Source organism: Rhincodon typus, chromosome 26 (assembly GCF_021869965.1).
Source record: "Rhincodon typus isolate 14 chromosome 26, sRhiTyp1.1, whole genome shotgun sequence".
Lineage (NCBI taxonomy): Eukaryota > Metazoa > Chordata > Chondrichthyes > Orectolobiformes > Rhincodontidae > Rhincodon > Rhincodon typus.
The window spans coordinates 41,461,327-41,476,509 of NC_063357.1; the positions used below are offsets into that span (position 1 = coordinate 41,461,327).

At 44.1% G+C, this 15,183-nt stretch overlaps 1 protein-coding gene across 1 annotated transcript in view; it reads left to right on the forward strand.

The window, feature by feature from the left end:
* The window catches only part of LOC109918816 (carbohydrate-responsive element-binding protein-like), a 145,281-nt gene that overhangs the window by 40,636 nt on the left and 89,462 nt on the right, over window positions 1–15,183 (forward strand). Inside the window, exons 4-6 of the mRNA XM_048612398.1 lie at window positions 1,098–1,187; window positions 2,468–2,509; window positions 13,123–13,291. Of these exons, the coding sequence (XP_048468355.1) occupies window positions 1,098–1,187; window positions 2,468–2,509; window positions 13,123–13,291 (301 nt within the window). The remainder of the gene's footprint in view (window positions 1–1,097; window positions 1,188–2,467; window positions 2,510–13,122; window positions 13,292–15,183) is intronic.

Genomic DNA, 15,183 nt, shown 5'->3' on the forward strand with positions numbered 1-15,183 from the left:
CTCCTACCACTCTCTGTGTAAACAAATTGCCCCTCACATCTTCTTTGAACTTTTCCCCGCTCACCTTAAATGCATGCCCCCTAGTTTTAGACATTACAGCTCTGAGAAAAAGATTCTGACCGTCAACCCTATCTATGCATCTTATAATTTTATAGACTTCAATCAAGTCTCCCCTCAGCCAGCACTGTTCAAGAGAAAACAACACAAGTTTTTCTAGCCTCCCCTTGTAGCTAATAACCCCCTAATCCAGGCAGCATCTGGTAAACCTCTTCTGCACCCTCTCCAAGGCATCCACAACCTTTCTGTAACGTAGCAACCAGAATTGAATGCAATACTGTAAATGTGGCCTAATCAAAGTCTTACAAAATTGAAGCCATTATTGTTGCCTTGAAGAGCTGAATGATTTGGGGCACCATGGTGACTCAGTGGTTAGCATTGCTGCCTCACAGCACCAGGGACCCGGGTTCGATTCCACCCTCTGGTGACTGTCTGTGCGGAGTTTCCTCCGGGTGCTCCAGTTTCCTCCCACAGTCCAAAGGTTAGGTGAATTGGCCATGCTAAATTGCCCATAGTGTTCAGGGATGTGTAGTTTAGGTGGGTTATGGGGGGATGGGTCTGGATGGGATGCTGATAGGTTCAGTGTGGACTTGTTGGGCCGAAGGGCCTGTTTCCACACTGTAGGGATTCTATGATTTGCTCCTGGTCCTATTTTCTGTTCTGAAGTTCTTGCATTGTTGGGTTTCTGAATCCAGTCTCTGGTTTACTGTGTGTTGTTACTTTGCATTATTATGGGGTCTCTGTACCCTGTCAGTGGATCTCTGAGCGTTATCTCTGGGCACTGTCACTGAATCTCAGTGCACCATCTCTAGATGCTAACACTGGCACTTAAAGGATTTCTGAGCGTTACCTCTGGGTGCTAACACTGATTAGTATTGGGGTTTTTCTCTAACTTTGGACAACTTGTAAACTCTTGCCCCTTTTTTTTGCTGTGATTTTTGTTTTTACCCTACCATCCTCCTGTCTACCCCACCCATTCCCTTGCATTTTGGGTTTAATGCTTTCTGTAGTTTGAAAAGTTTTGTTTCTTCTTATTACAGGCAATTGTGTTGGAGGGAAACTACTGGAAAAGGCGGATTGAGGTTGTAATTAAAGAATATCATAAATGGAGGATCTACTTTAAAAAACGAGTGAGTATAGAATTGTTTGCTTCATTGTGTCTGCTTCCATCTTTGTATGCTGAGATTTTACTGGCACGGCTGAGCCCTATCACCAGGATCAAGTGCACCAATGGACAGTGGGACCATGATAGTAATCTTACTGGCAGTGTCCAACTATTGGGCACTATCCAGTTAAGAACATTAGCTGTCTCTCCACGTTGTGAGCCTGTTCAGGGGGCTGTTAGCTCTGCAGCCTCAACAACACCACCTAGACAGTTGGCCACTGTTAGGACTGCAAGGGAAACAAGAGGAGGCCTCCTTCTTGACAGAAATTGATTTGCCCGATAAGCAGGGCCTACTGATCAGAGATGTGAACTCCAGCAGTGGCAATGGGGCCATTGGGCTGGCCATTTACTGTGTGGTGAGTTAATCCTTGGGCCGAGGAGTCTCTATGGATTGAAGAATAGCAGGGGAGCTGCTGGGAGCCTCATGCAGTTCATGAACTCCAACTATATCACAGGCAGCCATTCTAATTCTGGCAAAATGCTGGTGGCTTGGTAAAATGGCCATCTGTAAGTCAATTAATTTGTGTAAAAACCGAAAGAACTGCGGATGCTGTAAATCAGGGATGAAAACAGAAGTTGCTGGAAAATCTCAGCAGGTCTGGTAGCAACTGTGAAGAAAAAATCAGAGTTAACGTTTCTGGTCCAGTTCTGAGAAAGGGTCACCGGCCCCGAAACGTTTACTTTGATTTTTTTTTTTCTTCACAGATGCTGCCAGACCTGCTGAGATTTTCCAGCAACTTCTGTTTTTGTTCCCAATTAATTTGTGTAATTGGCTGTTGCCCCCGGTCTGCACCTATTACACTGCTGTTGTTCCAGCCATTGGGAATATCCCCTGGTGATGGGAACACATCAGACTTCCAAACCAACACCTTGGCCCTCTCCAAAGGGCTGACAAGATCATGGCTGTGTTGTGGCAGGTAGCTATAATCACATTTTGTCCAACAGTCTCTGATAGAGCTGTTTGTGAAGATTGGAATCTTGACGGGGTTGGAGTGCCAATGGTTCACTGTCCAAAGCTGCTTGAGAAGATTTTGAGCCACTAGTGACAGAGCTGAATCTCATTAATAATCTGCTCATGCTGGTTTGGGGACTGGATTAGTGTTGCATGTAGTTAGAAATATCACAGAAACCAGTGGACACATGTTTGCAGAACATTTGGCCTGATTTGGCTCTTAGCAAAGTAAAATTTATTTTCAATGTTATTAATTGCCTCTCTTTGCTAAAAATCTTCTATTTATTCAACAGTTACCCAAGAACAGTGATGATGGCCTGTCTAGCCTGGTAAAGGTAGGATATTTTCTATTTTGGTTTAAGTGCAGGATCACCACGAGACAGAGAATTTAAGGAGGAGTCGGCACAATTTTGCAAAAGGTAGATTGTGCACAACTAATTGAATTTTCTTGATTTAACAGAGAGTTAATGAAGGGAATGAAATGGATGTTGTCTATATTAAATTCTGATGTGAAATACCAGTTAAGAGGGATGACAAACTTGAGGCTCATAGAATGGGAAGGTCAGAGACCATAAGACCATAAAATGTAGGGGCAGAATTAGGCCATTCAGCCCATCAGTTCTGCTCCACTATTCAATCATGGCTGATATTTTCTCAACCCCATTCTCCTGCCTTCTTACATAACCCTTCATCCCTTTTTACCAATCAAGAACCTATCTATCTCTGTCTTGATACACTTAATGACTTGGCCTCCACAGGGCTCTGTAGTGATGGGCTCCACAGATTCACCAGTCTCTGGCTGAAGAAACTCATCCTCATCTCAGTTTTGAAGGGTCGTTATTTCATTCTGACACTGTACACTCATGTCCTTGTCTCTCCTACGAGTGCAAACATCTTGTCCACATCCAGGTCTCTCAGTATTCTGTAAGTTTCAATCAGATCCCCGCTCATCCTTCTAAACTCCATCGGTTACAGACCCAGAGCCCTCAACTGTTCCTTATATGATAAGCACTTCATCCCCCGGTTCATTCTTGTAAACCTCCTGTGGACCCCCCTAAAGGTCAGCAATCCTTCTTTAGAAATTGGGTCCAAGACTGCTTACACATTGCAAATACAGCCTAGCAAGCCACTCAACTGTATTAACCAGTTTAAAAACAGTATTAAAAAAGAAATGAAATGGACCATCTGGACTGGGTCTGGGTGGACCACCTGACATTGACCAAGGTGTTGGAAATGGCAATGACTTACTCAGCCCTGTCGATCCTGCAAAGCCGTCCTTTCAAACATCTGGGGGTTACTGCCAAAGTTGGGAGAGCTGTCTCACAGACTCGTCAAGCAACAGCCTGATATAAGTCATACTCAAGGAATCACATCTGACAGGCAATATCCCAGACACCACCATTGCCATCCCCGAAAATGCCTTGTCCCACCAGCAGGACAGACCCAGCAGTGGTGGCAGCACACAGTGATATACAGCGTAGATTTACGTTTTGTTGTCACGGGTACTCGAATGCAGGAGTACAGTGAAAAGTGTACAGAATTGCCAGTCTCCAGCACCATCTTAGCATCCAAAAGAGAGGATTAAAAACAGAAGCAGAAATAAATGAAACAGCCAAAAGAAAAGGAAGTGACCAGATCACTCGCCCCTCCGCTCCACAATGAGTCCTCACCTCCAGAGAAACAAAGCCACAAAGTCCATCCTCAATCCATGCCCTGGAGCTGTGCCATCACCATCGGAACCATGTTGCCATTCTTCAGTGCCATCCTGTGCCCACTGATGTTGTCGCTGCCATAAGCCCATGCTGATCCGATCTCCGCAGCTAACCGCTGAAGCTGCCAGGCCCCGAACTGGGCTCAAACCTGACGCCGAGCCCACTACATTGAAGCAGCTGCTGCCAACCTCCCAGGATGGAACCACTCCCAGCATTGCCAAGACTCCGGGAAGGGGACCGATGCCACTGTAAAAGGGAAGCAAAAATGGACCAAAAGTAAAAGAAAAAGACAGAAAAATGATGGGGAGGTGGCAGTGGGGTGGTGGGGGTGCTGTGTGGAAAGTGGCTGGTTGAACGGACAAGCTGCACGCTTAAGACCCGGGCACAAACACTGCTATTCCACTGCCTCCATCTTGGAATTAGGGAGTTGCCCTGGCAATCTTCAACATTGACTTCAGATTCCATGAAGTCTCATGGCTTCAATTTGAACATGGGCAAGAGAACCTCCTGCTGATTATCATGTACTGTCCTCCCTTGGCCGATGAATCAGTACTCCTCCATGTTCAACAACACTTGGAGGCAGCACTGAAGAGGCCGGGTGCAAAATGTCCTCTGGGTGGGGGATTTTAATGTCCACCACCAAGAGTGGCTCGGCAGCAGTACTAGTGATCGAGCTGGTCAGGCCATAATGGACATAGCTGCTAGACTGGGTCTGCAGTAGGTGGTGAGGGAACCAACAGAGGGAAAAATATACTTGACCTCATCCTTACCAATCTGCCAGCTGCAGATGTGTCTGCCCATTAACAGTATTGGCAAGAGTGACAGTCTTTATGGAGACAAAGTCCCACCTTCACACTTGAGAGTACCCTCCATCACGTTGTGTGGCACTATCACCGTGCTAAATGGGACAGACTTCAAACAGATGCAGCACCTCAAGACTGGACATCCATGAGGCGCTGTGGGTCATCAACAGCAGCAGAATGAACTCCAGCACCATCTGTAACCTCATGGCCCAGCATATCTCCCACTCAACCCATTACCATTAAGGCAGGGGATCAAATTTAAGAAAAACACCGTATATGATCATATGAATAAGGAACAGGAATGGCCCATTTAGTCCATTCTGCCATTCAATAAAATCATGGCTGATCTGACGGTGTCCCCAAATCCACATACCTGCCTATTCCTGATAACCTTTCACCCCTTTATTGACAAGAATCTATCTAAATATTCAAAACCTCTGCTTTTTTTAATTCATTCACGGGATGAGGGTGTTGCTGGCTAGGCCAGCATTTATTGCCATCCTGAATTGCCCAGAGGGCTGTTAAAAGTCAGCCACATTACTGGGAGTCTGGAGTCATATGTAGCCAGACCAGGTAAGGATGGTAGTTTCCTTCCCTAAAAATGAGTCGGAGGTTTTTCCAACAATTGGCAATGGATTCATGGTCATGAGTTAGACTTGGAATTCAAAACATAAATCTGGTATTAAGAGTCAGGATTCGAACCCAGGTCCTCAGAACATTACCTGGGTCTCTGAATTAACAGTCCAGTGATTAATATCATGAGGTCTCCCCAGCATCTGCTTCCACCATCTTTTAGCAAACGCATTCTAAAGACTCACCCTCTGACAAAAAAAAATAATCTAATCTCTGTTTTAAATGGGTGACCTCTAATGTTCAAACAGTGACCCTTAGTTTTGGAATCTCCCGTAAGGGAAAACAGTCTCTCCACATCCACCTGTCAAGACTCCTTAGGCTCTTGTGTATCAGTCAAATACCCTGTCACTTTTCTGAATTCCAGCAGATTCAAACCTAGCCTTTCCAACCTTTGCTCATTCGACAGCCCTCTGATTACAGTTGTCAGTCTGGTAAACCTTCTCTGGACTTCTTCAATATATTTGCATCCTTCCTCATGTAGGGTGACCAATATTGTGCATAGTATTCTGATGAGGTTGGGCTCGTGCCCTGTATAGCAGATGTAAAACCTCCCTACTTTTATATTCAGTTCCCTCACTTAACTTTCCTAATTATTGGCTGTATCTACATACAAACCTTATGTGATTCATGCACGAGGGCATGCACGTAGATCCCTGTGCTCCCTAGTGGGAGATGATGGCCTCATGGTATTATCGCTGGACTGTTAATCCAGTGACCCAGATAACATTCTGGGGACCCGGGTTCGAATCCCGCCATGACAGATGGTAGAATTTGAATTCAATAAATATCTGGAATGAAGAGTCTAATGATGACCGTGAATCCGTTGTTGATTGTTGGAGAAACCCATCTGGTTCACTAATGTCCGTTAGGGAAGGAAACTGCTATCCTTACCTGGTCTGGCCTACATGTGACTCCAGACCCACAGCAATGTGGTTGACTTTTAACTGCCTTCTGGGCAATTAGGGATGGGCAATAAATGCTGCCTGGCCAGCGACGCCCTCATCCCGTGAATGAATTTTTAAAAGAATTAATCATAGAGTTTTGCAATATCTCACCATTTACATCACATGCTTTTTTACTCTTCCTGCCAAAATGGACAATTTTTTTCCTCAATCCCCTGTAGTTTGCCTACTGGCGAATCAGGTCCACAGGGGGCAGCAATTCCCTAGCCCTACACTCATCCTGGAACATCTGGATAACAAAGACACTTACGTCAGCCTCCTACTCATCGACTGCAGCTCTGCCTGCAACACCATAATCCCTACCAGACTAATCTCAAAATTCAATACCTATGTCTCAGCTCTGCCCTCTGCAACTGGATCCTCAGCTTCCTGACCCATAGTCTGCAATCAATGAAGATAGACAACTGCACCTCCTCCATGATACCAATCAACACTGGAGCCCCGCCCCCCCCAACCCCCAAGGATGCGTCCTCAGTCCCTACTCCCTGCACACCCACGACAGTGTAGCCAAATTTTGAACAAACAGCATATACAAGTTCGCTGACGACATCACCTTGCAGGACAGATGTCAAACAACGAGTCAGAACACAGAAAGGAGACAGAGAGTTTGGTGACGTGGTGCAATGATAACAATCTCTGTCTCAATGTCGGCAAAACAAAAGAACTGATCATTGACTTCAGGGAGAAAGGAGAAGAACACACCCCCATCTACATCAATGGAGCTGAGGTGGAGAGGGTCAAGTTCCTGAGAGTGACAATAACCGACAGTCTGTCCTGAATTTCGCACATAGATGCAAAGGTCAAGAAGGCACACCTCTTCTTCCTCAGACAGCTCAGGAAATTCAGTATGTCCATCAGGACCCTCACCATCTTTTACAGATGCACCATAGAAAGCATTTCATCTAGGTGCATAACGGCCTGGTATGGTAACTGCTCTGCATGGGATCGTAAGAAACTACAGAAAGTTGAGTGCAGGGCGCAGACCATCACGGGGGCCAAAGTCCCATCCATGGACTCCATCTACACTTCTTGTTGCTGCAGAAAGGCTGCCAACATCACAGACCCCGCCCACCCCAGTAATACTCTCTTCCATGAGGCAGAAGATACAGAGGCTTGATCACACACACACTAACAGGTTCGAGAACAGCTTCTTCCCTGTTGCTATTAGACTGCTGAATGGACTTCTCCTAAGTTCAAATACTATTGATCTTGCTTTCTGCACCTCCTGTGCAGCTGTAACTCTGTACACCTCGCTCTGTCTAAGCATCCTATGATCTGTATGTCCCTGTTTGCTGTGATCTGCCTGTACTGCTCACAATACAAAGCTTTTCACGATACTTAGGTACATAGAACATAGAACATAGAACAGTACAGCACAGTACAGTATAGGCCCTTCGGCCCACGACATTGTGTTGAACTTTTACCCTAATCCTAAGGTCTATCTAACCTCCACCCCTAACTTATACTATCATCCATATGCCTATCTAATAGCCGCTTAAATGCCCCTAATGAGGCCGACTCCACTACCCTCTCCGGCAATGCATTCCACGACCTGACCACTCTCTGAGTGACTACAATAAATTAAATCAAACCAATTTCCACATTTTCCCCATGTTATATGCCATTTGCCATATCCTTATCTATTTACTTAACCTAGCCTTTTGTAGCATCCTGTGTCCTCTTCAGAACCTACTTTCCTACCTATGTTCGTATCATCAGCAGATTTTGCTGATCCAGATTGCCTTGATCCACTTCAATTCACCTACCATCGCAATAGGTCCACAGCAGTCACCATTTCTGTAGCCCTACACTCATTCCTGGAACATCTGGATAACAACGGCACCTAAGTCAGACTCCTATTTATTGACTTTAGCTCCGCCTTCAACACCATAATTCCAACCAAACACAACTCCAAACTCCAAGATCTAGGACTCTGCTCCCCCTCTACAATGGGATCCTCGACTTCCTGAGCTGCAGACCTCAATCAGTGAGGGCAAGCAACAACAATAATCCTCAACATCGCAAGGCTGCGTACTCAGCCCCTTACTTTACTCCTTATACACTCACAACTGTGTGGCCAAATTCAGCTCTAACTCCGTTTACGAATTTGCTGATGACCCCACCGTAAGCGGCTCGAATCTCAAACAATAATAAGACAGATTACAGGAAGGAGATACAGAGTTTGGTGGCATAGTGTAAAGACAATAATGTCTCCCTCAATGCCAGCACAATGAAGGAGCTGGTCATCGACTTCAGCAAGTGGAGTGGAGGACACACCCCTCTCTATCAATGGTGCTGAGGTCAAAATTGCCAAGAGCTTCAAGTTCCTAGGAATAAATGTCACGAACGATCTGTCTTGGTCCATAAATGTTGTCACTACAGTCAGAAAGCACACCAACATCTCCACTTCCTCAGAAGCTAAGGAAATTTGGCATGTTCACAACGGCTCTGACCAATTTTTATAGATGCACCACAGAAAGCATCCTATCCAGATGCATCACTGTGTGGTATGGCAACTGCTCTGCCCAAGACTGCAAGAAACTACAGATTTGTGATAATACTTTTCACTGTATCTCAGTATATGTGACAATAATAAATCAAATCAAATCAAATTTATCAACTGTACCTTCAGTCACTGTATTCAAAGCATTTATATAAATTGTAAGGAATTGAAGCTCCAGCACTGATTTCTCTGGCATACCACTTGTTACATCATGGTTCCCTGGTTCCCCTTTGTCCGGAGCATATTTTATTTTTTCAAAGAACTGCAATAAACTGATTGAATATGATTTCCCTTTCACAAATCACATTGATTCTGCCTGAAGGCTCTGCCATAACATGTTTATTAATAGCTTCTAATGCTTTCTCTATGACAGATATTCCTGCTATCAGTCACCTTCCCTTTTTGAAGGAAGTAGTTATAGTCACTATCCTCCAATTTAATGGAATCTTCTCTGAATCAAGGGAAATTTGGAAAAATTAGAACCAATGCATCAACTGTCTCATTTCTTGTAAGACCGTATGAAAAAGTCCATCAAGACCTGGGAACCTGTAAGCCTACAGCTCCAACATTTCACTCAGTATCACTTCCCTTCCTCCCATTTTTTGAATTGTGGCTCCTTCTGGGATGTTGCTTGTGAAGACCAATGCAAAATACCAATTCAATTTATATCCTTATTTCTCCGTATTTTGCTTTATTAATTCCTCAGACTTGTTTTACACAGGACCAATGTTCAATTTGTTGATTCTTTGCCTTTGTATATATCTATAAATGCTTACTGTTTATCTTTACATTTATTTATGTACTTTTTTCTATATATTTTCGATATGTGCTGTTAAAAAGAATGACTAGGTACTTGGTTATTGATGAAATGTGACACATTTTGTCAAAGGTTTTCATCTTATTTTAGTCAGGACATTTCACAAGAATACCAATTCAAGGGGGAAACCAATTTCTGTACTGTGTGAAGGAACATCTCTGATTTATTGCGAAGGAAAGTTGACATTTTGGGTCAGGACCCTTCAGAAATGGGGAGGGGGAAAGGAGCTTGGAAATAAATAGAGAGACAAAGGGTGGGGCTGGGTAAGGTAGGTGGGATTGGTGATAGGTAAGTGCAGATAGGGAGTGCAAGGCGGTTCGAAACTGACATCTATTTCAAGCACACTGACTCCCACAGCTACCTGGACTACACCTCCTCTCACCCACCTTCCAGCAAGAATGTGATCCCCTACTCTCAATTCCTCTGCCTCCGTCGTGTCCGCTCCCAAGATGGAGCGTTCCACTCCCAGACATCCCAGATGTCCTCCTATTTCAAAGACTACAAATGTTTCCCCCTCTCTCTGGTGATCAAAAATGCCCTCAACCACATCTCTTGCATTTTCTGCACTTCTGCCCTCAAACCCCCTTCCCCCAACAAAAATAAAGACAGAAACCCCCTTGTCCTCACATATCACCCCCCAAACCTCCATATCCAGCATATCATTCTCCGCTACTTCCGCCACCTACAATCTGACCCGACAACCAAAGAGAGACTTCCTTCCCCACCCCAACTGCCTTTTGTAGGGACTGTTCTCTCCGCGACTCCCTCATCCGCTCCACACTCCCCCCTAACCCCACCACACCCAGCACCTTTCTCTGCAACCACAGGAAGTGCCTTAACTGCCCCTACACCTCCCCCCTCACCTGCATGCAAGGCCCAAAACCAAACCTTTCATATCAGACAGGAGTTCACCTGCACATCCGTCAACTTGGTCTAGTGTATCAGTTCCTCACTGATGTGGCCTTCTCTACAACAGTGAGACCAAACGGAGAATCAGAGACCGTTTCGTAGAGCATCTGCGCTCTGTACTTGACAAACAACAACACCTTCTGGTCACGAACCATTTCACCTCTGGGTGACATGTCCATCCTGGGCCTCCTCCAGTGTCACAGTGACGTCACCTGCAAACTGGAGGAGCAACACCTCATATCTGCTTCAGGAGCCTACAGCCTGATGGCCTAAACATGGAATTCACCAGTTCTAAAATCTCCCCACCCCCGGTCTCATCCTATGTCTAACCCTCCCTCTCATCCCCACCTCCTTGACCTGACACAACCTGTATATCATCTGCCCCACCCATCCCACTGACCAATCCCCACCACTCCCTATGTGCACTCACCTATTAACATCCCATCCCCATCTACCTTCCCAAGCCCAACCCCTCCTCTATTTATTTCTGAGCTCCTTTCCCCTACCCCATTTTTGAAGAAGGGTCCCAACCCGAAACGTCAACTTTCCTGCTCCTCTGAAGCTGCCTGGCCTGCTGTGTTCCTCCAGCTCCATACTGTGTTATCTCTGACTCCAGCATCTGCAGTTCTTGCTATCTCTGATTTGTTGATATGTGGTCTCCTTCCGACAGAGGTACTGCCAATGGAGAATACAGTTTGTGTAAATATTCTTTCTTGTCTGCAAAGAATGGAGCTTTGTTTACAAATACAATTCTGAGAGACAGGATTGACATGCATTTGGAGAGGCAAGGACTGATTAGAGATAGTCAGCGCAGCTTTGTGCATGGGAAATCGTGTCTCATAAACTTTGAGTTTTTTGAGTTTTAACCAAAAAGATCGATGAAGTGATAGACATTGCATACTTTACTAAACAGACTTTAGTAAAGCCTTTGACAAGGTTGCATTTGGTAAATTAATCAGTAAAGTTAGATCACATGGGATTTAGGGAGGGCTTGGCACTTGGATTCAAAGTTAAGACAGAGGGTGGTGATGGAGGGGTTTTTTCATACTGAAGGCCTGTGACTAGTGGTGTTCTGAAGGGATGGGTGCTGGGTCCACTTTTGCATGTCATTTATATAAATGATTTTGTTGAGAATTTAAGAGGCATGGTTAGTAAGTTTGCAAAAGACACCAAAATTGATGGTATAGTCGATGGTGAGGAAGGTTATCCAGGATTACAAAGGGATCTTGATTACTTGGGCAATGGGCTGAGGAGTGGCAGATGGAGTTTAATTTGGATAAATGCAAGGTATTGCATTTTGGTACAACAAACAATGACATGACTTGTGCAGTTATTGATAGGGCCCTGGGTAGTGTTGTAGAACAGAGAGACCTAGGGGTGCAGATACATTGTTCTTTGAAAGTTGTGTCACAGGAACAGGGAAGTGAAGAAGGCATTTAGTATGCTTGCCTTCATTGCTCATACCATTCAACATAGGAGTTGAGAATCATGCTGAGACTGTACAGGATGCTGGTGATGCTACTTTTGGAGCATTGTGTACAGCTCCGGTCACCCTGCTACAGGAAGGATATTATTAACTTGGAGGGAGTTCAAAAAAGGTTTATCAGGATGTTGCCAGGGCTGGAGAGTTTGAGTTGGATGGGCTGGGACTATTTTTCCTAGAGCATTGGAGGTCTAGGGGTGACTTCATAGGCATTTATAAAATCATGAGGAGCATTTATAAGATAAATAGCAAAGATCTTTTTCCCTAGGGTGGGATAGTTCAAAACTAGGGGGCATATTTTTCAGGTGACAGGGGAAACGTTTAAAAGGGATTTGAGGGGCAAATTTTTCACACAAAGGGTGGTTCAGGTGTTGAATAAACTGCCAGAGGAAGTGGTAGACTCAGGCACAGTGACAACATTTTAAAGAGATTTAGACAGGTACATGAATAGGAAAGGTTTGCAGGGATATGGACCAAATGCAGGCAAATGGAACTGGTTTAATTTGGGTGATTTGGCATGAATGAGTTGAACCAAAGTGTCTGTTCCCATGTTGCATGACTCTGTGACTCTATAACTTGCTGGATCATCAATGGGGCTTGCAAAGTGGCACAATGTGTGCACCGAAATCTCTACATAAAAGAGTTCTGCTCTCTGCAGACAGCCAGAATATGTACACACGCTGAGCCAGTTTCATTTCAATAGGTGACATTAGGTGAAATAGCCATTCAATGGTTCATTTCTCAGGGCAGTGCTGTGACCAATTGGAGTTAAGCTGCCAGATTTAAAATGCAATTAAGGCCTGGCTGTTAGCAGTCAATAAGCATTAATTGATCATTCCCATGGCAGCAGCTTTTTCAATTCGAGTCTGCTTGCTAACCAGTCAGTGTTTTTCTCTCATGCAATGTTGAAGTAGATTTTCCCTTTGGTTTGGTATTCTTGCAAATTGTCCTGATGAGTGCAAGTCAAAAAGCTTCAGTAGAATATGTGTTTTTAAGCAATACTCAAGATATTTATTATGATCTGTTTTTGTACATTTTACTAACCTAACCACTGGTACTTATAATATTTTAAACCTTAGGAACTGAAAGTGTCAACTCACAAGCTGTTGATTTGTGTATTTTTTAGCAGGATATCATCACAAAGAATGTGCAGAAATGGTCAAGTGAAGATCTCGAGGATTCAGTATCGATGGAGGAGGTGAATCCAGTTCTCTGTGATTTAGATGATCTTTTCTCTGATATCTCAGACACACTGTTTACCACAATGGAGAAGACAAAGCCATGGCCAAATGCAGGTGAAGTTTAAAAGTATTTCATCACCTTGGCACCTACGCTGCTTCTGAGGAAGGTTTAATTTACTTATCCAGATGAAGTTTATGTTGTTAAAATGATCCAGTTATTTCTTAATTAGCTGGAACACTCCTTCCTTTTGGAATTGTTTCTGTGACCATAATGGTTTTTATTTCAATGGACACGGATGAAGAGGGTAATGGATGTGTATTTCACTTTTTACAAACACTTTTCTCCTTTTAAGCCTGAGATATTGAGATATTGTTTAATTGAACCCTTTTCCTTTTTTATCTCCCACTCTTTATTGAAATCAAAGGTAGGGTTTAATAGAACAGCATTCAAAACTGCAAGGGAATTACTTTATTATTCTATCCAGACGCAAGCATTTGGGAAATTAAGGAAGACTGGACAGTATAGGAGATGGATTTTTGTATATCCAGAACAGTTAATGCGAGTTACAACTTCCTGGATGTCAGTGTCCAGTAATAGTTTCCCTTGTGAGCTGGGCCCAGCAGTGTTCCTGCTTTCAGGCAAACCGTAGGCTTCATTGCAGCTAGCAACCTGGAGCCAAGAATGGAGAGTCTGATCCAGGCTCCTAACTCACTCAGCAGGCCTAATCTTCCACTGGAGGTCAAACAGCAATTGACCTAGAATCTCAGAATTGTGCTTTTAAGCAATTCAACCAGTTCTGATGTAGATCATTTGACAAGAATAGGTATTTCAAGAGCTAATGGCCCATCTCAGTGAGCTAATTGGAAGGTCTTATGGGAAGTGTAACAGTGTAGCTTTACCTCCTCCCACTAGATATTGTCATTGTTGTGATGAGACAACTGTAAAAGCACTAGCGCCCATTTAACACAATTGTCTTTGTCCAGAACTTTCTGGAAGTAGACAGCTCATCTCCAGGCTCATCTCTTGACGAGATCTAGAGTGATACCTGGACTGAGTGGGTTGCTTTATGAAGAAAAATTGGATAGGCTGGACTTGTTATCACCAGAGTACAGAAGACCAAGGATAAGATTAGATTGAAATTTATAAGATGCTCACAAATGGTCTTGACAAGCTGGGCATGGAAAAGATGTTAACTGTTATGGGTGAGTCCAAAACTAGGGGGCACTGTTTTAAAATTAGATATCACCCTTTGAGGATAGAGATGAAGGAATGTTTTTCTCTGGGGATTTTGAACACTCTGCCTCAGAAGGCATTGGAGGTGGGGTTTTTGACTACTTTTCAATCAGAAGTAGATAGATTTGGATTAGGCAAGGGAATCTAAGGGTTGAGAAATAGATGGCAATGTAGAATTCAGAACACAAATAGATCATGATCTCATTGAGTGGTAGAGAAGGCTTGAAAGGCTACTTTTTTCACTTGTGCGTGAGAAGGTGTATGTTGTTGACTGGACCAGCATTTATTTTCCATTCCTAATTGTCCTTGAGAAGGTGATGGTGAGCTGTCTTCTTGAACTGCTACGTCCCATTTAGCATCAGTACGCTCTCAATTGGCATTCTAGGATTTTGACCCAGTGACACTGAGGGACTGGCAATATATTTCCAAGTCAGGATGATGAGTGGCTTGGAGGGAATCTTGAAAGTGCTGGTGTTCCCATGTATCTGTTGCTGTTCTCCTTCTAGATGGAAGTGGTCGTGGGTTTGGAAAGTGCTGTCTAAGGAGCCTTGGTGAACTCTGCTCCTTGTTTGCATGTTTGTATTCTCTCTGATCATGTCTTTTCCACAGTAATAAGACTATTAAAGCAACATTGCAGGGTTGAAAAATGGAGGATATCCACTTTGGTTGTTTCTTTGTAAAGTCGACAGAGGCCAGGCCTCCTTCCAGGAGAAGGTCCAGCAGAGGGCGACTGAGAGGGAGAGGCATCACTTTGGCGCACACATCACAGCCT